Source organism: Dipodomys merriami, unplaced genomic scaffold (genome assembly GCF_024711535.1).
Source record: "Dipodomys merriami isolate MVZ:Mamm:240054 unplaced genomic scaffold, mDipMer1.0.p SCAF_11, whole genome shotgun sequence".
Classification (NCBI taxonomy): Eukaryota; Metazoa; Chordata; class Mammalia; order Rodentia; family Heteromyidae; genus Dipodomys; species Dipodomys merriami.
This window is the reverse complement of record NW_027202382.1, coordinates 40,690,841-40,714,681: the sequence shown is the minus strand read 5'-3', so window position 1 is coordinate 40,714,681 and position 23,841 is coordinate 40,690,841. Positions and strand designations below refer to the sequence as shown.

General features: G+C 41.6%; 1 protein-coding gene across 8 annotated transcripts in view; it reads right to left on the bottom strand.

Annotated features, from left to right (window-relative positions):
• The window catches only part of Gapvd1 (GTPase activating protein and VPS9 domains 1), a 102,340-nt gene that overhangs the window by 60,657 nt on the left and 17,842 nt on the right, over positions 1–23,841 (bottom strand). For 4 of the 8 annotated variants that reach the window (XM_070013577.1, XM_070013600.1, XM_070013568.1 and 1 more), the window contains exons 2-7: positions 17,587–17,804; positions 10,387–11,230; positions 9,844–9,930; positions 5,403–5,537; positions 5,090–5,279; positions 1,492–1,572 (exon numbers count right to left, since the gene is read on the bottom strand). In XM_070013577.1, the coding sequence (XP_069869678.1) occupies positions 1,492–1,572; positions 5,090–5,279; positions 5,403–5,537; positions 9,844–9,930; positions 10,387–11,230; positions 17,587–17,771 (1,522 nt within the window). In that variant the 5' untranslated portion in view covers positions 17,772–17,804. The remainder of the gene's footprint in view (positions 1–1,491; positions 1,573–5,089; positions 5,280–5,402; positions 5,538–9,843; positions 9,931–10,386; positions 11,231–17,586; positions 17,805–23,841) is intronic. The other 4 variants (XM_070013616.1, XM_070013591.1, XM_070013623.1 and 1 more) reach the window with 1 other exon arrangement.

Sequence of the window (23,841 nt, the reverse complement as noted above, 5' to 3'; positions counted from 1 at the left end):
GCACAGGCACAAAAAGTTATGAAGATATGAGTAATAGAAATCAAAACAAATAAAAAACAGATCCTCCCAGTTACTACACAGACAGTAATGAGAAACCATGACCCACATCCACTAGATAGGGAGTACATACTACACATGATCACATCTGCAGTACGGTCAAATCATCCCTATCAATGGAGATTTTGAGGTAACAAGAAAAGCATTACCTCGCAGCTAGTCTTTTTAAGATACTTTGTATTTCCTATAAAATCAGTTACTTGTCGTAGATCTTCTATACTAATAACTGAACTTGTGTTAGAAACGTCCATGAGGAAATCTGGTAACCATATAAAATTATATTGTCTGTTTGTTTTAACTTTCCTTTCTGTTATATTTTGAGAGAGGGTCTATGTGTTTGATTAGCCTCAAGTTCGAGATTCTTCTGCCTCAGCCTTCCAAATGTTGAGATTATAGGTATGCACCACATCAAGCCATTTTATTTTTGTTCAAAATAGTAAAAAGTATGATTTACTGAGAATAGTAAAACTTATTAGAATAGGAAGACACTTTCAGAGGTGAAAGTGGGTTGTCCCAGAAAAGTCACGAATGACAATCACTGCTACCTACCCTGGACCATACTTCTACAGATGTTTAGAACTTGGAACACCAAGTTGCTTCCCAGGACCAGCTCATGGGAAGTAACTGACATGAAAAGTATATAGTAATACTTTTTACTTAGACACTGTTGACAAAGCTAAGATCAATTTTTGTTAGGGAGGTAATTCTACCACTGAACCATGCCTGATATATATTAACCTCACTCTAGAAATGAAGGAGTGTTTTCCCTATGTTTGAATATGAAGTCCTTTCAGTCTTATGGAAACATCTAAAATTAATAAAGGAGTCAACTATTTTTGTTGTTCTTTCTCTACCTAAAAGAATTTTTTTCTAAAATAACTTGTCCTGTATACCTTTTAAGAACTTTTAAACACTGAAAGATTTCAGTTGCTTATGATAATTTTTCTAAGAATTTTGATCTTCTGTGAGTTTCAATGTAACAGCTAGAAAATTCAATACAATAAAAAGTAAATAGAAATCCTCTTTCCAAAAAGTATAGATATAAAGCATAAACACTTTGCTATGGGTGAAAGCTGACTTCCTTGAAGACAGAAAGCGATGAAAATACAGTTACCTTCACTGTACAATGCTGTAGATGTGTTCATTAATCACTTTCAGTCCAAGCATTCAGCACACACACCAGCTTCCGAAGTTTAAACAGGCTCATACACACTTTTATTTTTCTATCCCTCACTATCTTCTACTGAACTATGAACTTAAGTTCAACTTGATGAGCAGGTCTATGATTTAAGCAAACTATAATATATAAAAATGCAAATAACTGAATTTCATATAGCAATTTACATAAAGCAAAAAGCAACATGCACACGGAATACAGCCACATAAAGCATTTCTTAAAGCTATGTAAGAAAAGAAAAACAGCCTGTTACCCACCAAATGGGGTGACTAATGTAATGTGCGAAGTAAGGTTGGTAGCTGAGGAATCCCAGGCAGTGATGGCTGCTAACTGTTGTCCTGGGTTGTGAAAGCAGTAAACAGAAAGAAAATCAACCCTTTGAACAGTGGATACAATTTTAAATAAATATAAAATACAAAATTACAGTGAGAAATTATTTTTGAGATTTACCGTCCACTAGGATCCACACCTAATGCCACTTTGGGAAGCAATTGTAAACAATGGGAAAATCTCATTATCCTTAGGGTAAACATTACAAACTGCGCCTAATATTAAGAAGTACCACATGTAAAAGATCACTTTTTTCCCTATTTTTAGTTATGAATTTGGCTTTTGGGATAGTGAAAAAGTGCGATTTGTCGAATATTTTGCCACATTCCTGCTAATAATATAATTCTATATTATACTAAGTGTACAGCAGATTAATTTTACAAATTTGTATTCTTAACAAATCAGCTCATGGAAGTTTCAAGATGAAATAATTCATTCCTCAAGATAAAGAAAAGTAATGATGTTCACTAAGTATAGCAAGTAACTTATTATTATGTTACTAAAATACTACTGTCTTTCTGGTCTAAACACTTTTTCCATGCTTGCTAACGGTAACTACAAGTCAGCCTTCATAGAGTGCAGGCTTTGGGCTGGAGGTACATCTCAGCAGTAGAAAGCCTGTCTGGCAAGCATAAAGCCATGAGATCAAACCCCAATGAGAAGAGAGAAGAAAGAAATAGATCTAACTGTGCCTCAAATGAAAGACAGGATGTCTCTGTGGATTAAATAACATTTAGAAGAGGTTTACCCAGTGCCTGGCACATGCTACATGCTTAATTTTTCCATTGTATGTGTAGACAGATAGATAACAAATACTAAGTAAATAAAGATTAAGCACATGAGCCGGGCGCTGGTGGCTCACGCCTGTAATCCTAGCTACTCAGGAGGCTGAGATCTGAGGATCGCGGTTCAAAGCCAACCCGGGCAGGAGAGACTGTGAGACTCCTATCTCCAATAAACCACCAGAAAACCGGAAGTGGTGCTGTAGCTCAAGTGGTAGAGCGCTCACCTTGAGCTGAAGAGCTGAGGGACAGCACCCAGGCCCAGAGTTCAAGACCCATGACCGACAAAAAAAAAAAAGATTAAGCACATGTACTTGTCTTTTTAAAGTTTTTTTTGTTTTGTTTTTAGCAGTACAGGAGATTAAATTCAGGGCCTTGTGCTTGATAGTCAGAAACTCTACCACTTCAACCTGCCTCCCAGGCCATTTTGCTTTATTTTTTTTTTCAAACATGGTCTTGTGATTTTGTCTGAAATGACCTGAATGGCTATCTTATTTATACTTCTTGCACAACTTAGGATGATAGACACACAACACTATATCCAGATATTTATTGACTGAGATAGAGGTCTTTCAAACTTTTTGCCCAAGTTGGCCTCATACTGTGATCCTCTTGATCTGTTTCCTGTGTAGCTAAAATTAGAAATGTGAGCTAATGCACCCAGGTTAGATTCTTGTAAAAATGATAAAATAAAATGAACATTCTGTTTTATTTTATAATAAATAGGCTAGCTGGACACAGTAGTTCAAGTATTTAATACTAGCTACTTGGGAGGTAGAGATCAGGGTATTATACTTTGAGGTCAACGCTGGGTATGTGAACCTCCATCTCAACTAATAGCTATATATGGTGATATGTGCCACCCAGCTATGGAGGAAGCACATGATCTGAGCCTAGTATCACACACCTGTCAGCCCCAAAATTTGGAGAAGTACAAGTAGGATTGCAGCCCAGGCTAGCACAGGCATAAAGCAAGACCCTACCTCAAAAGCTGAGCACCGGTGGCTCACGCCTGTAATCCTAGCTACTCAGGAGGCTGACTTCTAAGGATCATGGTTCAAAGCCAGCCCAGGCAGGAAAGTATGTGAGACTTTTATCTCCAACTAACTATCAGAAAACCGGAAGTGGCGCTGTGGCTCAAGTGGTAGAGTACTCACCTGGAGCTGAAGAGCTCAGGGACAGGGCCCAGGCCCAGAGTTCAAGCCCCATGACCACCACCACCAACAACAACAACAACAACAAATAATAATAACTAAGACAGGTGCCGATGGCACATGCCTATAACCCTAGATACTCAGAGGGCTGAGATCATGGTGTAAAGCCAGTCTGGGCAGGAAAGTCTGTGAGACTCTGATCACCAATTAACCACCAAAAAAGCTAGTAGAACTCTGGCACAGGTGATAGAGAGTTAACCTTGAGCAACACATATCAAGGTCAGCACCCACACAAAGTTCAAGTTCCACACATGCACGCGTGCACACACACACACACACAGAGTGGTTCAATACCTGCCTAACAAGCATAGGCCTTGTCTTCAATCCCCAGTACTACTAAAAAGAAAAAATATATATAAAATTCAGATAGACAGACAGACAGACAGACACTCCAGGCCACATCTGATGATCTCATGCCTGTAATCCCTGCCAGGCAGTGATAGAGTACTTGCCTAGCAAGTACAAGGCCCTCAGTTCAGGAGGCTGAAATTCAGAGGATCAGAGTTCAAAGCAAGACAAAGCAGAAAATTTACCATCAAAAAGCTGAAAGTGGGGGCTGAGAAGGTGACTCAGTGGTTGAGAGCTTGCCTTGCATGCATGAGGCCCTGGGTTCAATTCCTCAGCACCACATAAGTAAAAAAGAAAAAAGCCGGAAGTGGCGCTGTGGCTCAAGTGGTAGAGCGCTAGCCTTGAGCTGAAGAGCTGAGGGACAGTGCCCAGGCCTAGAGTTCAGGCCCCATGACTGGACGCCCCCCCCCCAAAAAAAAAAAAGCTGAAAGTGAAGCTATGACAGTAGAGTACCAACCTTAAGAGAAAAAGCTAAGGAACTGCATCCAGGCAGGCTTTGAATTCAAATGCCATTAGTAGTGCACACACACACACACACACACACACACACACACACACACACACACACACACACACACACACACACACACACACACACACACACACACACACACACACACACACACACACACAGAGAGAGAGAGAGAGAGAGAGAGAGAGAGAGAGAGAGAGAGAGAGAGAGAGAAAATCTCCCTTCAGAAATCCAATATTCTAAGCCAGGCAGGAAGGTTTATTGATTTAATCCCAAAACTAGGGAGGCAGAGGCAGGAAGATCTCAAGTTTGAGGCCAACCTGGGTTACATAGAAAGTTCCAGGAAAGTCTGGGTTACACAGGATCCTGTTTCAAACCCCAAAACAAAAACAAGACAATCGCCAGTAGCTCATGCCTATAATCCTAGCTGCTCCGGAGGCTGAGATCTGAGGGTCCCAGTTCAAAGCCAGCCCTGGCAGGAAAGGCCATGACACTGCTATCTCCAATTAACTACCAGAAAAATGGAAGTGACACCACGGTTCAAAGTGGTAGAGAGCTTGCCTTGTGCAGAAAAGCTCAGAGTCAGTGCCCAGGCCCCACAACTGACAAAAAAGAAAAAAAGAAAAAAAAAGAATGCAGAGCAAAAACAAGGGCTAATGAAGAAACATTAAATTTAAGGAAAAGCTCCAACACGAGAAGCCCTCATTACCTATAGGCAATCTGTTCTTTTTGTTTGCTGGAGTGGTTGCTGGAGACATCTGAGGAGTACTGTAGGGAGTCATTTCTAAACTGCTGCTCTTTCCCGGCTTTGCCTGTGGTAAGTTTGCCAACAAATTGTCAAGAGCCAGTCTATCTTCTCTCAGTTGATCTCCAGACATCACACTCTTCATAAAATTCACCTAATAAAATTAAAGAACCTTATCTAGTAAAAATCAAATTTTCAAACACATATATATTTCTCATATAATATGCTTAGCTGAAAGAATTTTGAGAAAAATCCCATTAAAAAATAAAGCCATTACCAGAGTAATTAGCTGACTGTAGGTTATATAAACCACGGTTCTGCTCAATCCTTCCAGAAGATTAACAGATGACATGGGAGGAGTCTCGACTGCACGGCCCCCAATCACAACATCAAGAAAAGCAGCCACACAACTCTGTTAAAACAGGACAAGACCAAAGTAAAATTCTTCTCCTTTAAAATACTGGAACAAAATATGATTAAACAGGCATGCAAAAAAATTGATTTCTTGAGAATTATATTAAATCTAACTTAAAAAGTGAGGCTCTGGCTGGGAATGTGGCTCAGTGGTAGAATGCTTACCTTGCATGCATGAAGCCTTGGGTTCAATTCCTTAGGACCACATAAGCAGAAAAAGCCAGAAGTGGTGCTATGGCTCAAGTGGTAAGTGCTAGCCTTGAGCAAAAGAAGCTCAGGAGCAGTGCCCAGGCCCTAATATTCAGGCCCCAGGACTGGCAAAAAAATTACTTAAAAATAAAAAATATAAAATGAGGCTCTTAAGATCAGAGAGACAAACGGTACATGTTCTACTTAATTTGTGAAAGTCAGATCTAAAACACAATGGGATATTGACAAATTACACAAGATTCTAGACACTCACATAGCGTGAGACCAAAAGAAGATAGTATTAGGAGAGAATCACAAAGGTGCAATACCTAAATGCCTCTCCATAGGTATATAAAATAATATACATACTGAAATGAACTCCAAAAATATGGGGGGAAAAGGACATTTTTCTCAATTTGTTTCCTCTTTTTCAGATGACTCTGTATTCTTTACCTTATATACGGTGTATTCACGTGCACATCTGTGGGAGGATGTGGGGAGGGCACAGAATCCAAGAAAAAAAGGGTGAAAAAGTGCAGCACACCAGACATTGATAAAAGTGAACTATGCAATGGGTGAAGATGGGAGGGAGGGAATGAGAATTTATTACCTAACATATGTAAATATAACCCTGCTGTACATCACCTCTAAAATAACAGTAAAAGTAAATAAATATAAATGATGTTCTTTATATATCAATATAGAACAGGGGCTGGGAAGATGGCTCAGTGGTAGAGTGCTTGCCTTGCATGCCTGAGGCCCTGGGTTCGATTCCTCAGCACCACATAAGCAAAAAAGAAAAAAGCTGGAAGTGGCGCTATGTGAGCACTAGCCTTGAGCTGAAGAGCTGAGGGACAGCGCCCAGGCCCAGAGTTCAGGCCCCACCACCGGACCAAAACAATAAAAAATAAAAAAAATTAAAAGATATACAACAGTCATGAGATATTCTGGCAAACAAAACAAACATGACACGTAGCACTGCATACTCTATGCTACCAATAACATCTGAAAAAGGAACCCCAGAGAAAGTGTATGAAAGATTTTGCCTTTATACAAACAGACCTCAAGAAAAATACAAAGAGAAGTGGCCAGGAGAAGTGGCTCATTTCTGTAATCCTAGCTACTCAGGAGGCTGAGATCTGAGGACTGTGGTTCAAAGCCAGCCTGGGCAGAAAAGTCCATGAGACTCTTACCACCAGAAAACCAGAAGTGGAGCTGTGGCTCAAAGTGACTGAGTGCTAGGCTTGAACAAAAAAGCTGACAGGCTGGGCATGGCTCATACCTGTAATCCTAGCTATTCAGGAGACTAAGAGCTGAGCATTGGAGTTTGAAGCTAGCCCAGGCAAGAAAATCTATGAGACTCTTATCCCCAATTAACTACCTGAAAAAAAAAAAAAGAAAGCCAGAAGTGGGATGTGGCTCAAATGGTAAAGTACTAGCCTTGAGCTTTTATAAAAACTCAAGGACAGTGCCCAGGCCCTGAGTTTAAGCCCCATGACCCACAACAAATGAAGGAAGCAAGGAAGCAAGGAAGCAAGGAAGCAAGCAAGGAAGGAAGGAAGGAAGGAAGGAAGGAAGGAAGGAAGGAAGGAAGGAAGGAAGGAAGGAAGGAAGGAAGGAAGGAAGGAGCGAGGGAGCAAAGGAGGGAGGGAGGGGGGAGGGAGGAGGGAGGGAGGGAGGGAAGGAAGGAAGGGAGGGAGGAAGGAAGGCGGTAAGGAAGGAAAGAAAGAGAAAGAAAGGAAGAAAGGAAAGGAAGAAAGGGAGGAAGGAAGGAAGGATGGAAGGAAGGAAGGAAGGAAGAGAGAGAGAGAGAAGGAGGGAGGGAGGGAGGGAGGGAGAAAGGGAAAGAAGGAAAGAAAGAAAGAAAAGAAAGAAAGAGAGAGAAGGAGGGAAGGAGGGAAGGAGGGAAGGAGGGAGGGAGGGAGGAAGGGAGGGAGGGAGGATGGATAGATCTCTTTGGAGAGCAAATGAAGATTAAAGATTATCCAACCTTTACATTTCAAACTAGAGGAAATGGACTATTCAAACTCTGACACAATTCTTATTTTCCTAAACTAACTGAACAATGACACAAATGTTAATTTATAAAATAAACTTAAAATTTTATCATTACTACTAGTTAATATATACAGATTTGATTTAGTGGCAATATTTTAAAAACTTTTGTTCATTTATTAAAAACTATTATTTTTGTTTTTTGCGCTGGTCCTGGGGATTTTTTGCTCAAGGCTAGGTACCACTTGATCCACAGCTCTCCACTTTGGATTTTTTTTTGTATGTGTGTGTGTGGTTTATTTTTTTGTTTTGATTTTGTTTGGTTTTTTTTGGTCGGTTGTGGGGCCTGAACTCTGGGCCTGGACACTGTCCCTCAGCTCTTCAGCTCAAGGCTAGCACTCTATCACTTGAGCCACAGAGCCACTTCTGGCTTTTTCTGCTTATGTGGTACTAAGGAATTGAACCCAGAGCCTCATGCATGCAAGGGAAGCACTCTACCACTGAGCCACCTTCCCAGCCTGGTGCCCCCCCCCCCATTTTTCTTTTTGTAGTTTTTACTGGAGAAGAGTCTCACAGACCTTTCTGTCCTGGCTGGCTTTGAACCACATTCCTAGATCTCAGCCTCCTGAGTAGGCAGAATTATAGGTCTGAGCCACTGGCAACCCAGCTAAAAACAAGCTGTGCATTTTTTTTGGAGGGGGGGGTCATGGGGCTTGAACTCTGGGCCTGAGTACTATCCCTCAGCTCTTCAGCTCAAGGCTAGCTCTCTACCACTTGAGCCACAGCGCCACTTCCAGTTTCCTAGTGGTTTATTGGAAATAAGAGTCTCATGGACTTTCCTGCCCTGGCTGGCTTTGAACCCAGATCCTCAGATCTTAGCCTCCTGAGTAGCTAGGATTACAGGCGTGAGGCACGGGCGCCCAGCTTGTTTTTGTTTTGTTTTGTTTTAGTGCCAGTTCTGGGGCTTGAACTCAGGGCCTAGATGCTGTCCCTGAGCTTTTGTGCTCAATAATGATGCTCTACGACTTAAATCACATCTCCAATTTCAGCTTTTTGGTAGTTAATTTGAAATAAGAGTCTCATGGACTTTCCTGCCCAGACTGGCTTCAAACTGCATTCCTAAGATCTTAGCCTTATGAGTAGCTAGTATTATAGGCACATTACACAAGCACCCAAGCGTTAAAAACAAGCTTTTTAAAATAAAATAATCTGAATAGGTCTTTGATTCTCATTAAAATGAGAACCTTTAGAAAACTCTTCCTAAATTCAAATGCTGCTAATTTAATAAATCTAATTAAAAGGCTCATTATTACATTAATTATGTATGACCTACAGTCAAAATTTTATAGAAAACAGTTCATTATGGTCAGGCACCAGCGGCTCACACTTGTAATCCAGAATTGTGGTTTGAAGCCAGCCTAGGAATAAAAGTCCCCATGAGACTTTTATCTCCAATTAACCACTCAAAAGCCAGAAGTGGGGGTCTGGGAATGTGGCTTAATGGTAGAATGCTTGCCTAGCATGCATGAAGCCCTGGGTTCGATTCCTCAGTACCACATAAACAGAAAAAGCCAGAAGTGGTGCTGTGGTTCAAGTGTTAGAATGCTATCCTTGAGCACAGAAAGGCTCGGGGACAGTACCCAGGCTCTCAGTTCAAGTCCCAAGACTAGCAAAACAAAACAGAACAAAACAAAACAAAAAACCAATGGAGCCAGCGCTGGTGGCTCACGCCTATAATTGTAGCTACTCAAGAGACTAGCTAGCCTGGGCAGAAAGTCCATGTGACTCTTATCTCCAATTAACCACCAGAAAACCGGAAGTGACTCTGTGGCTCAAGTGGTAGAGTGCTCGCCTTGAGCTGAAGAGCTCAGGGACAGCACCCAGGGCTAGAGTTCAAGCCCCATGACTGAACACCCCCCCCCCAAAAAAAAAATGCAAGTGGGGCTGTGGATCAAAGTGGTAGAGCACTAGCCTTGAGTAAAAGAGCTCACGAACAGTATCCAGGCCCTGAGTTCAAGTTCCACAACCAATAACAATAACAAAAAGAATATAGATCACTAATAATACTTTATCAGAATTTTGCACAAACAGTATTTTTATGACACAATATTCATTCTTACTTTGTCAAATTTTCCAAGGCTGCTTTTTGTCCGGGGATCACCCTCTTCAGAGCCAGTCATTGCTAGTTGTTGCAAAAGACGACCAACCTACAACCCAAGGCAGTGATAGACAGACATGGGCTACAGATGCACAAATATTCTATTGTATCAAAGCACTCTTATTCTGTTCTGAAAATCTGATTTCACAATATTCATACCAACCTCACCAGGCATACCATGTCTACGTATGCCCTGTCTATGCCAACTTTTACTATTTTATAAGAGGAAACACAATAGTCCTTTTCTAAACTTAAAAGCAAACAATTCATATAGATCATAAGATGCTCAGCAACATAGATGCTAATTCACACAGCAAGTTCCTTACTGCCAAGAGGGAACTGTTAATCTATTCTCTGTAAGGGCTCCATATAGAAAATTAACACCATTATAGTATCATTTTCTTAGAACATATAAACACTGTCATAATATTTTCTGTTCCCACAACCACTGCCCCAAATCAACTGACTTAAACTAAATACATCAATAGTAACAACAAAAGCAAACCTGCATCAGGTTAAATCGTGCCACTTCATTAATAGGAGCATCAGAAATTATCCCATACTGCTCTGGGTTGACAACTGCAGGACAAATGAAGCAAGCCAACAGGAGATCAGTACACATTGCTCTGACCTCTCCAACTTCTAGTCTATCTACACAGGAGAGTGTCTTGTACATCTGAGACACAATCCACCTCAGACTATGTGGAAAGCAGTATGTGTTCTGTTTGAGATAACCAATAAATTTGTTCACCAAAGCCACTAGTTTGGCTTCATTGGAATCCACCATCTCTTGAACCTTTTGCCTGAATCTATCTGAGCCTTTCTCTCCAAAGAGTTTTTCCTGTTGTGCAGGGGAGAATCTCTCAATTAGCTTGTTTGGATCTGTTTCTAGGTGATCCTCATCTTCAACAAGCAGCTGCATGATTGGCTCATGTAAAGTAGCTGTGAGGAAAAGTTTCGCAGAAAAGAGTCCTTCAGAAAACAGTTTAAATAAGATGCTGAAGGCACAAGTTCCTCTCCTCAAAAGTCGCCTGGGGTTGTCACTTTCTTTAAGTTCAAACTCAATCAAGTATCGCAAAACCTGAAGGAGGTAGCTTTCATCTTCTTGCATTATGCAATTGCCATATAGGGAGGTAAAAACTGTGTAAATAACACTTTGTGTGTTCTCCTGATTAAGCTTCTCTCCAGCAACCAAGGAGGATGCAATAAGACGAGGATTTTCCCTTAATCGACTTAAGAATTCTCCATAAGCTGTCTCCTGAAATCCCAATTGCTTATATCCATCAACAAACTGTGTATCTTCCAAAATCTTGGCATGTTGGCAACATTCAGCTGGGGAAGCTTCCGCACTAAAAAATTAGAAAACAAATAGCATATTAACAATAATAACAGGGCTGGGAAGGTGGCTCAGTGGTAGCACTTGCCTTGCATGCCTGAGGCCCTGGGTTCGATTCCTCAGCACCACATAAGCAAAAAGAAAAAAAGCTGCAAGTGGCACTGTGGCTCAAGTGGTAGAGCGCTAGCCTTGAGCTGAAGAGCTGAGGGACAGCACCCAAGCCCAGAGTTCAGGGCCCACGACTGGACCCAAAAAAACAAAAAACAAAAAAAAACAATAACAACAGACAACACAAGTACTACACTTGGGCCTGAAAATATAAACTGATTATACTCCCAATAGTGAGATTATTCTGAACAGATATTTTAGACTCATACTTTGCAAATAAGAAAAAAACCAACACTGGAGGCATGGCTCAAGTGATAGAGCACCAGCTTTGCGCATGCAAGCTAAGCAAGTGCAAGGTGGAGTTCAAGCCTCAGTACTATCGATCATACAATTAAAAATAAAATGATGAAAATTTGGGCTGGAGGTATAGTAGAGCACCAGCCATGAGCAACCAAGCTGAGCAAGAGTAAAAGGCATTGAGTTCAAGCCTCAAAACTGGGGGGCAGAGGGTGTTAAACTAAAAAGTACAAAGGGAGCCGGGTGCTGGTAGCCCACACCTGTAATCCTAGTTACTCAGGAGGCTGAGATCTGAGGATTGCAGTTCAAAGTCATCCCTGGCAGCAAAGTCTATGAGACTCTTATCTCAAATAAACCACCAGAATCTGGAAGTGGCACTGTGGCTCAAAGTGACAGAACACTATTCTTGAGCTGAAGAGCTCATGGACAGTGCCCAGGACCAAAGTTCAAGCTCCACAACTGACAAAAAAAAAAGTACAAAGGTTTGAAGGTAAGGCTCAAGTGGTATAGCAAGCATGAGAAATATGACGTTGTGAGTTTACATCCTCAGTACTGAAAACAACAACAACAACAACAACAAAGTTGCATATTTAGCCAGGAACCAGAGGCTTATGCCTATAATCCTAACTACTCAGGAGGCAAAGATCCAGAAAACTAAGAGTTTGAAGCCAACTTAGGTATAAAAGTATGAGAGATTCCATCACCAAAATAACCAGCAAAAAGCTGGGCTGGGAGTATGGCTCAAGTGGTTGACCAGCCAAACAAGTCAAGCAAGCATGATATCCTGAGTTCTAACCTTAACACCAATAAAATTTAAAAATAAATATGGATATAAAGGAAGTCAATTAAAATTAGTTAAATAAAAATTGTAAGTTAGGTTAAAATGTGTTTGTGACTTTAAGTACCACTATCCCACAATACAGTGAAATTTCTGAAATTTTTGTAATCATCTAATCTCAATAAAGAAAAAAAGATTGTAAAAAATATTGTAGGTTAGGGCTGGGAATGTGGCTTAGTGGTAGAGTGCTTGCCTTGTATGCACGAAGCTCTGGGTTCAATTCCTCAGTACCACATAAACTGAAAAAGCTGGAAATAGCACTGTGGCTCAGAGCAAAAGAAGCTCAGGGACAGTTCCCAGACCCTAAGTTCAAGCTCCAGGACTGGCAACAAACAAAAAATCATAGGCTATTATATAATAGCTGTTGCCTAGAATTGTAGAGATAAAAAATTTGGGGGCTGGGAAGGTGGCTCAGTGGTAGAGCGCTTGCCTTGCATGCATGAGGCCCTGGGTTCGATTCCTCAGCACCACATAAGCAAAAAGAAAAAAGCCGGAAGTGGCGCTGTGGCTCAAGTGGTAGAGTGCTAACCTTGAGTTGAAGAGCCGAGGGACAGCGCCCAGGCCCAGAGTTCACGCCTCATGACTGGACCCCCCCCCCCAAAAAAAAGATAAAATATTTGTTACACTATTGTACAACTACTTTAATTTTTTTAACTGCTAGTTTAAAAACTATTTATGAACACAAGAAATTTTACAAATATTTAAGAACCAAAAACAATCAACCCAAGGTTTATGTCAGATATATTATTCAATTTTTTTTTAACAGCAATGTCCCAGTATGTAATGAACTGTAGACTCATATCCTTCAACCCGGCTTGTTACTTCTGTAATAAGCCCTCTGAAATTAAGCCCATAAGAGGGCTAAACATCCAAAAGCATATTTGCAGCACTATTCTGTTTGTTTGGATTTCCCCTAGCTTCCATAAACAAGAGAAAACATACATACAACACTTACATTTGTGGGACTGGCTTAATCTACTTGGCATAATGATTTCCAGTACTATCCATTTTCCAGCAAATGACATTATTTCAGTTTTTGTGGTTGAATAAAACTCAATTTTATATATATACACACCACATAATCTATATCCATTCATCCAATTAGGCTAGTGTGCACTTAGGCTGATTCTAGCATATAGCTACTGTAAATGATGCCATGAAAAACATGGGTATACAGGTATCTCTAAAATAAGCTGAATTACTCTTTTGGGTATATAACAGGAAGTAGAGTTCAATTTTCAACTTTTTTTTTTTTAATCTGGGGACTGAACTCAGGATCTGGGCACTATCCCTGAGCTTCTTTTGCTCAAGGATAACAACATTCTACCACTTGAGCCACAGAACCACTTCTGAATTTTTCTATTTATGTGGTACTGAGGAATTGAACTCAGACTGTCATGCGTGCAAAGCAAGCACCTGACCACTAAGCCACATTCCCAGCCTTCAATTTTCAACTTTTTGAGAAATACCCATACTGATTTCCATTATGGCTGAATTAATGTAACATTCCAGCAAGCAATAAGAGTTCTCCCATATCCTGGCCAGAATTTGTTGTTGTTTTCTTAATGGTAGTCATTCTGACTAAAGTGGAGTAAAAGCTCAATGTAGTTTTTGTTTTTTCTTTTCTTTTTGCCAGTCCTGGGGCGTGAACTTAGGGCCTGGGTACTGTTCCTGAGCTTCTTTTGCTCAAGGCTAGCACTCTACCGCTTGAGCCATAGTGCCACTTCCAGCTTTTTCTGTTTATGTGCTATGGAGGAATCAAACCTAGGGAGGGCTTCATGCATGCTAGGCAAGCACTCTACCACTAAGCCACATTCCCAGCCCTCAATGTAGTTCTGATCTATTTCTCTGATGGCTAAAGATGAACTATTTTTTTTACATATGTACTGACCATTTGTACTACTTCATTTAAAAACTGTCTCCTCAGTTAATTGGTCTACTTACTTCCTAGATTACTGCTCTTTAATTTTTTGGAGTTCTGTATATATATACATGAGTACCATGCAATCCCCTGGCTCACACCTGTAAACCTAACCATTAGGAAGGCAGAGAGTAGGAAGATGACAATTTAAGGCCAGTCTAAGCAAAAAGTTTGTTAAACCCCATTTCAAGTGTGGTGTGGTGGTACATAGCAGTCAAACAAGTTATAATGGAAGCTTAGATGACGGGGTGCCAACACATTATCATGGTCCAGTTCAGCCCAGGCATAAACATAAGACCTTCTTCACAAAATAATTAAATCAAAAAAGGCCAGATGGAGCTGAAATAATAGAACACCACCCCAGCAAGCATGGTATCTATCTAAACTCAAACCTCAGTACCATCAAAAAAGAATCAGCACTTCTATTTCATTGGCCTATGTGTCTGCTTTTGTGTCAGTGCCATGCTGTTTTCGTTGTTATGACTGTGAAAGATAGCTTGAAGTGAGGAACTGTATCCCTCCAGCTCATTGTTTTGGCTGTTTGTGGTCTTTTGTATTTTAGGACTGTTTTTTCCTACTTCCATGAAGAACATCACTGGAATTTTGATGGGGATTACATTCAATTTATATATCACTTTAGTTAATACAGTCATTTAAGCAATATTTATTCTGTCAACTGATGCATGTGGGAGGTGTTTCCTTCTTCTAGAATCTTCCACAATGTCTCACAGGTCTTTAACATCTTTAATTAAAAACTCAAGGATCGGGCAGGGAATGTGGTTTAGTGGTAAAGTGTTTGCCTAGCATGCATGAAGCCCTAGGTTCGATTCCTTGGTACCACGTAAGATTACTAAAAGGAAAAATAACTATTAATCCTAGCTATCAGGAGGCTGAGATCTGAGGATCATGGTTCAAAGCCAGCCGGGTAGGAAAGTCCAAGAGACTTTTTTTTTTTTTTTTTGGTCAGTCGTGGGGCTTGAACTCTGGGCCTGGGCGCTGCCCTGCGCTCTTCGGCTTAAGGCGAGCATTCCACCGCATGAGCCACAGCGCCACTTCCAGTTTCCTAGTGGTTTATTGGAGATAAGAGTCTCATGGACTTTCCTGCCCAGGTTGGATTTGAACTGAGATCCTCAGATCTCAGCCTCCTGAGTAGCTAGGATTACAGGCATGAGCCACAGGTGCTGGCTCCAAGAGACTCTTACCTCCAATAAACCACTCAGAAAAACCAGAAGTGGCACTGTGGCTCAAGTGGTAGACCACTCACTTTGAGCTGAAGAGCTGAGGGATAGTGCCCAGGCCCAGAGTTCAAGCCCCATGACCAACAACAACAACAACAAAAATTGTTTTCAGGCCAGGTACCAGTGGCTCATGCCTGTAATCCTAGCTAGTCAGGAAGCTGAGATCTGAGGATAGCAGTTCAAAGCCAGCCTGGGCAGGAACAGTCCATGAGATTCTTATTTCCAATTAACCAGAAAACTGGAAGTGGCACTGTGACTCAAGTGCTAGAGTGCTAGCCTTGACCTGAAGAGCTAAGGGACAGTGCCCAGGCCCTGAGTTCAAGACTCATATTAGACCAAAAAAAAAAAAAAAACTCAGCTGGGTGACAGGTGGGTCAAGCCTGTAATCCTAGCTACTCAGGAGGCTGAGATTTGAGGATCATAGTTCAAAGCCAGCCCAGGCAGGAAAGACTGTGAGATTCTTATCTCCAATTAAACACCAGAAAACCTAAAGTGGCACTGTGGCTCAAGCTGTAGAGCGCTTGCCTTGAGCTCAAGAGTGCAGGGACAGTACCCAGGCCCAGAGGTCAAGCCCAGGACCGACAGAGAACAACAAAGAAAAAAAAAAAGAACAAAAATACAACTCAAGGATCATATGAGAATGATGATAGCAGACAACTTTGTTTTGTTTCTGAGTTTACCGGAAATGCATAGCAGCACTATCGATATTTTTCTCTTAATGTAGTTAGGGTAAAATACAAGAAAGTGCTTAGGGGCTGGGAAGGTGGCTCAGTGGTAGAGCGCTTGCCTTGCATGCTCGAGGCCCTGGGTTCAATTCCTCAGCACCACATAAGCAAAAAAGAAAAAAGCCGGAAGTGGTGCTGTGGCTCAAGTGGTAGAGCGCTAGCCTTGAGCTGAAGAGCTGAGGGACAGCGCTTAAAAAAAAATTGAACAAGCTATACACTTAAAATTTAAGCACTTTTTTTTTTTTTTGGTCCGGTCAGGGGGCCTGAATTCTAGGCCTGGGCGCTGTCCCTCAGCTCTTTAGCTCAAGGCTAGCGCTCTACCACTTGAGCCACAGCACCACTTCCGGCTTTTTTTTTTTTTTTGCTTATGTGGTGCTGAGGAATCGAACCCAGGGCCTCATGCATGCAAGGCAAGCGCTCTACCACTGAGCCACCTTCCCAGCCCAGCTTGTTCAATTTTTATGTATCAATGCACCAAGGTAATCACATTTTGGAATAAGATATGTGTTAGCATTTGCCTGAAGCTACTTGACCCAAGAATTTAAGGCTAGCCTATGTAAACAACCCCTTAGAGTGGTTTAAAGCTTCATCTAAAAAAAGGGGTGGTGGGTGGGGCAGCTATAGATGTAGCTCAATGGGAAGGGCTTGTCTACCATATATTAGGACCTGGCATAACTCCCAGAAGAAAAAAAAAGAAACATTTTTAAGTAACCTAGAATGTTCTGCAATGCCCTTTCCCAGTCAATACTACTCTTTGCAAACCAAACAAATATCCATTATTCTGTCACAAAAGATTAGTTCTGCCTCTTCTGAATTTCATATAAATTGAACCATACAGTATATAACTCCTTCCTGTCCAACTCCGTAACACTGTACCAGTATTTTTACAGTTATTAAATAACAGACTGATGAAATATGTGGTTTCTAAAAGTAGATACATAATATCAAAATATAAAAATGTATACAAATAGTACTATAAAAGTAACACAAGACAATTTATTCTCTACAATTATGTTATACATATAAAGACAAAAAACTAGTGTGGAATAAAATTATAATTATATAGCAATGCTTAAGTTAATGAATATACAAAATATTTTTTAAGCAAAGATTCACTATAATTAACAGATCTAAACTATCTTCAGTCATGAACTTTATTGGAAATAAATTCATTCCATTACAGTTAACAATTAATACAGAAGTGATTTGCAAAAGTTTTGATCTGAAAAATCTTTTCTTTACCTGGTTATAATAAGCCGATCCAAATTAATTCTCTGTTGCTTTGCAATCCATGCTGTACGATACAACTTTTCAGCTGTCTTAAGTACATCTGCATTCAGCCTCTGAATGAGCTGTTTCTCAGAGTTCACATACAATCGCTCCTGTTTGAGGTGATGGGCCAGAGTATGGATATCTAACTTCACCATCTTCAAATGTGTTCAAAGTGCAAAGGCAGATCACTGCAAGGACAAAATATAAAAGCTTATGTCACATACCTTCTTTTAAAAATCAAAAAAGGTATCAGGGCGGGGATGAGAGAGGGAAAATAGAAGAGAGCTGAGGAAAGGGGTGGCACTGTCCCAAAAGAAATGTACTCCTTAGTAATAAAAGCATTTAATAAGAGGAAAAAGAAAACCCAACAGGGCAGAAAGCAATACAATGTTGGCCAAACAAGCATGAGGTACAATGTTCAAGCTTCAGTATTTGGGGGGGGGGGGGGGAGGGGAGAGGAGAAAAGGAGAAGAGAGGGAGAGAGAGAAGGAAATGGAGAAGGGGAGAGGGAGGAAAAGAAGAGAGAAAAAAAGGGAAAGAAGGGGGGGCCCACACTCAACGTTTGGTGGAACATGCCTGTAATCCTAGACCTTGGGAGATAGAAGCAGGAATATCATGAGTTCAAGGCCAGCTTGGACTATAAGCCTATCGAATGGAATGGAATGGAATGGAATGGAATGGAATGGAATGGAAAGGAAAGAGAAGGGAAGAAGAAGGAAGAAAAGAAAGGAGGGGAGGAAGGGGGAAGAGAGAGACAGACACTTAAATAATTAGATATGAAGTGTTAGGATGCCTGCAACTCACATGATTTAGCAAACAATAACAGCAGCAAATCTAAAAACAGTAAAATGTACCAGGCACATTGGTTCACACTTGTAATACAGCTCTTTGGCAGGCAGAGATCAGGAGAATCAAAGTTCAAAGCCAGCTCAGGCAGAAAAGTTTGCAAGATCTTATTTCAACTAATGAAAAGATAGGTTAGTGGTTAGGCTTGTCATTCTAGCTATATAGGAAGCAGCATTAATAGAAGAATTGTGGTGCACACAGACTGCCTGGGCATGAATTCAAAACCATTAAAAAAAAACCCACCCACAGAAACAAAAAGGCTCATGTTATGACTCAAGTAGTAGTACACTTGCCTGGCAAGTACAAAATTCAGAGTATATACCCTAGTAGAACACAGAGGGGAGGGGCTGGTAGGAAATGGGGGAGAATAATAATAAGGGTAACATCAATCAAGACGCATTGTACTTATAAACTGATTCACTGAATGCTAATTCTTTGTATAACTACTTCAATAAAAATATAATTTTTATGCGGGGCACTGGTGGCTCACGTACGTAATCATAACTACTTAGGAGGCTGAGATCTGAGGATTGCAGTTCAAAGCCAAACCCAGGCAGGAACATCCATGAGACTCTTATCTCCAGGTAACCATCAGAAAACCACAAGTGGCACTGTGGCCTTGAGCTGAAGAGTTCAGGGACAGGGCCCATGCCCAGAGTGTACACACACACACACACACACACACACACACACACACACGCACGCACGCACGCAAGCACGCACGCACACACACACACACACACACACACACAATTTTAAACCAGGCAATGATGGCTCTCACGCTCAATCCTACCTACTCGGAGACTGAGATCTGAGAATCGCGGTTCAAAGCCAGGACTCTTATCTGCAACTAACCAGCAGAAAATTGGAAGTGGTACTGTACTGTGTGTGGCTCTGAATGGTAGAGCGCTAACCTTGAGCAGAAAAAGCTCGGGGACAGCACCCAGACCCTGAGTTCAAGCCCCATGACCACCACCACCAACAACAACAACAAATACACACACAAAAAAATTTTTTTGGTCGGTTGTGGGCCTGGGCACTGTTCCTGAACTCTTCAGCTCAAGGATAGTGCTCTACCACTTGAGCCACTTCTAGCTTTTTCTGCTTATGTGGTACTGAGGAATCGAACCCAAGGCCTCATGCATGAAAGACAAAGCAAGCACTCTACCACTGCACCACCTTCCCAGCCCCAATATATAATTTTTTTTTGGGGGGGGGGTCCAGTTGTGGGGCCTGAACTCTGGGCCTGGGCGCTGTCCCTCAGCTCTTCAGCTCAAGGCTAGCGCTCTACCACTTGAACCACAGTGCCACTTCAGGCTTTTTTTTTTCTTTTTGCTTATGTGGTGCTAAGGAATCGAACCTAGGGCCTCATGCATGCAAGGCAAGCACTCTACCACTGAGCTACCTTCCCAGCCCCTATAATTTTTTTTTAAAGCTAGCTTCACACCTACTTGTAACTCTCCCACCTCCAGTTTCTTCACCATAATTGGTATTCACCCCGCACACTAGGCTTTACTCATCACTATATATTGTCTGTTTTCCCTGCTTGGAAATTTCTTCCTAATAATAATTTTTTTTTTTTTTTTTGTCGGTTGTGGGGCTTGAACTCTGGGCCTGAGCACTGTCCTTCAGCTCTTCAGCTCAAGGCGAGCGCTCTACCACTTGAGCTACAGCGCCACTTCCAGTTTTCTGGTGGTTTATTGGAGATAGGAGTCTCACGGTCTTTCCTGCCCGGGCTGGCTTTGAACCTCGATCCTCAGATCTCAGCCTCCTGAGTAGCTAGGATTACAGGCGTGAGCCACCAGCGCCCGGCAATAATAATAATTTTTTTAAAAAGCCCCAAGCCGGGCGCTGGTAGCTCACGCCTGTAATCCTAGCTACTCAGGAGGCTGAGATCTGAGGATCGTGGTTCAAAGCCAGCCCAGGCAGGAGAGACCTTGAGACTCCTATCTCCAATAAACCACCAGAAAACCGGAAGTGGCGCTGTGGCTCAAGTGGTAGAGTGCTCACCTTGAGCTGAAGAGCTGAGGTACAGCGCCCAGGCCCAGAGTTCAAGCCCCACGGCCGACCAAAAAAAAAAAAAAAAAAAAATCCCCAAACTAGTAGCTGAATGTAAACTGCTATTGAAAAGAGTAGGTATAATCATTGTACTACTCTTCAAAAGTTCTTGTACATTATTAAATTCTCATAAAAAAGCAGCCAAAAATATTTTAGAGGGGCTGGGAAGGTGGCTCAGTGGTAGAGCGCTTGCCTTGCATGCATGAGGCCCTGGGTTCGATTCCTCAGCACCACATAAGCAGAAAAAAAAGCCGGAAGTGGCATTGTGGCTCAAGTGGTAGAGCACTAGCCTTGAGCTGAAGAGCTGAGGGACAGCGCCCAGGCCCAGAGTTCAGGCCCCATGACCGGACCCAAAAAAAAAAAAAAAAATTTAGAAATTTTCAAATTAAACCCTTTTTGCTTCTTTAATTCAATGTGTTTCAATATCTTTTTCAGTGTTAAAGACTGAATACTGACTGGGCTTCATATATGCTAAACACAAGCTCTATAGACCCTTTATTCACTATATTACTGAATTTTGCTGGAGCCTACCCATAATCTTGAGAAGCCTATAATCTGACTACAACCACAATACTACTCAAGATAGAGAGCACAGCATGTTTTCAATAATATAGACAAATATTAACCATTTACATAATTTAGGAATTTAATCTTCACATAAAACTCCACTTACATTTAAGGGGCTGGCAGAGTGGCTCAAGTGGTAAAATGACTGCTGGCAAGCACGAGTTCAAACTCAGCATGGCCAAAAATAAAAAATAAAATTAACACTTCAAAGTAATATTCAACAATCTACTAAACAGGAACTGACCTTCTACCAGGGGTGGGGAACCATTTTTCTGCCAAGGGCAATTTAGATATTTTAGTATTACTCATGGACCAGACAAAACTATCAATTCAGGCAGACAGATGAAGGCAGCCAACAAGAAGCTTATGTGTCTGCCCATTATGTACAAAATGATTGGGGGAGGGGGCCTTAAATGGCCAGAGAGCCAGATGGTCCTTACTCCTATAACCATCCAACTGTCCCAAATGTCTTCAAAAACATTTATAAAAGACCTGTGTGTATGTGTGTGTGTGTCTGTGTAGGCGGGTGCATGTATATACACATCCTGGAGACTGAACTCAAGGTCTGGGCGCTGTCACTGAGGTTTTGTGTTCAAGGCTAACACTGTAGTGGATTCACAGCTCCACTTCTGGCTTTTAGTGGTCATTGGAGAAGAGTCTCATGGACTTTCCTGCTGGACTGGCTTTAAACTGAAATCCTCAGATCTCAGCTTCCTGAGTAGCTAGGATTACAGGCATGAGCAATTGGGTGCCCAGCTGAGTTTTATTTTATACACTGACAGCATGGTCTCAACTATCACATTATACTTCTGTCTCTCCCATCAGACAATAAACAATGAGATTAAAGACTAACTTGGTGCCAGGCACTGGTGGCTCACGCCTGTAATGCTAGCTACTCAGGATGCTGAGATCTGAGAATCTCGGTTTGAGGCCAGCCCCAGAAAGGAAAGTCCATGAGATTCTTATCTCCAATTAACCTCCAGGAAACTGGAAGTGGATCTCAATACACTTGTTCACAAAAATGTTACTGCCCTTAATTTGGTTAGCACTAAGTCTACTATTTGGGGAAAAAACATAATTAACATTATGTGTGTTAAAAAACACACAGGTTGGGCTGGGAATGTGGCTTAGTGGTAGAGTGCTTGCCTAGCATGTATGGGTTCGATTCCTCAGTACCACATAAGCAGAAAAAGCCAGAACAGGTGCTATGGCTCAAATGGTAGAGCACTAGCCTTGAGCAAAAGAAGCTCAAGGACAGTGCCCAGCCCTGAGTTCAAGCCCTGAGCCCCAGGATTGACAAAAAAACAAAAACAAAAAAACAGGTTAGGGGACGTAGATCAGTTGAAGAGAACACATGCAGAATGTGAGGCCCTGGGCTTGATTCCTAGCACCAATAAACAATAATGAAGATTTAAAAAAAAAGCTGATGGAAAGAGTCTGAGAATTTAGAATTAATAAAGTTGTTCTGTTCTCACACCTCAAGAGAAGTTAACAGTCATAAGCTAAGGAGTAGCATCAAGTAAAATTTAGACATGAATAACAAAAAGGAGAGTTTTTATCACACTGAAGAACAGGAAAGTACAGACATTACCAAATAAATGAACTGGTTTTCTGAAAAGTAACAGTGACAATATCGTATCAGACTCACTGAAATACTTATATCAACCTAGTATTGATATATTTAGACTTATTATGGCAAGAATTCTGCATGTTTCTCCTTACTGCACATCACAATCCTATCACAGGTATGCTCTCATTACCTCTTTTTACAGCTGAGACAAGTGTTGACACACCTAGTGGAATAAATCCAATTCCATTTGCCTCCAAAAAGTACCACCTGCTCTGAACCAACCAATATAACCACTTTGTCATTAACATCCACTTTTCTAGTTCAAAGTTGGTTCCTTAAAGGTTTTCTTCCTTCCTTCCTTCTCTTTTCTTTTTTTTTTTTTTTTTTTTGGGTCCGGTCGTGGGGCCTGAACTCTGGGCCTGGGCACTGTCCCTCAGCTCTTCAGCTCAAGGCTAGTGCTCTACCACTTGAGCCACAGCGCCACTTCCAGCTTTTTTCTTTTTGCTTATGTGGTGCTGAGGAATCGAACCCAGGGCCTGATGCATGCAAGGCAAGCGCTCTACCACTGAGCCACCTTCCCAGCCCCCTTCTCTTTTCTTTTCTTTCTTTTTGTCCTGATCCTGGGGCTTGAACTCAGGGCTTGTGTTCTGTCCCTGAGCTTTTCTGCTTAAGGCTAGTGCTCTACCATTTGAGCCACAGTTCTGCTTCTTGTTTTTTCTGGATTAACTGGAGATAAGAGTCTCATAGAATTTCCTGCCTAAGCTGGCTTCATTTTTTGCCAGTCCTGGGGCTTGAATTCAGGGCCTGGGCACTGTCCTTCTGGGCCTATTTTTGCTCAAGGCTAACACTCTACCACTTGAGCTACAGTACCACTTTTGGCTTTTTCTGTTTATGGGGTCCTAAGGAATCGAATCCAGGGCTTCATGCATGCTAGGAAAGCACTCTACCTCTAAGCCACATTCCCAGCCTCTACCAGCTTTGAATGACAATCCTCAACTAAGTTTGTTAATGTGAGTTTTTTTGTTTTGTTTTGTTTTTGTTTTTTTGTAGGTTGTGGGGGCTGAACTCTGGGCCTGGGCCCAGCTCTTCAGCTCAAGGCTAGTGCCCTACCACTTGAGCCACAGCGCCACTTCCGGCTTTTTTTTTTTTTTTTTAATTTGTTTTTGAGTCCGGTCGTGGGGCCT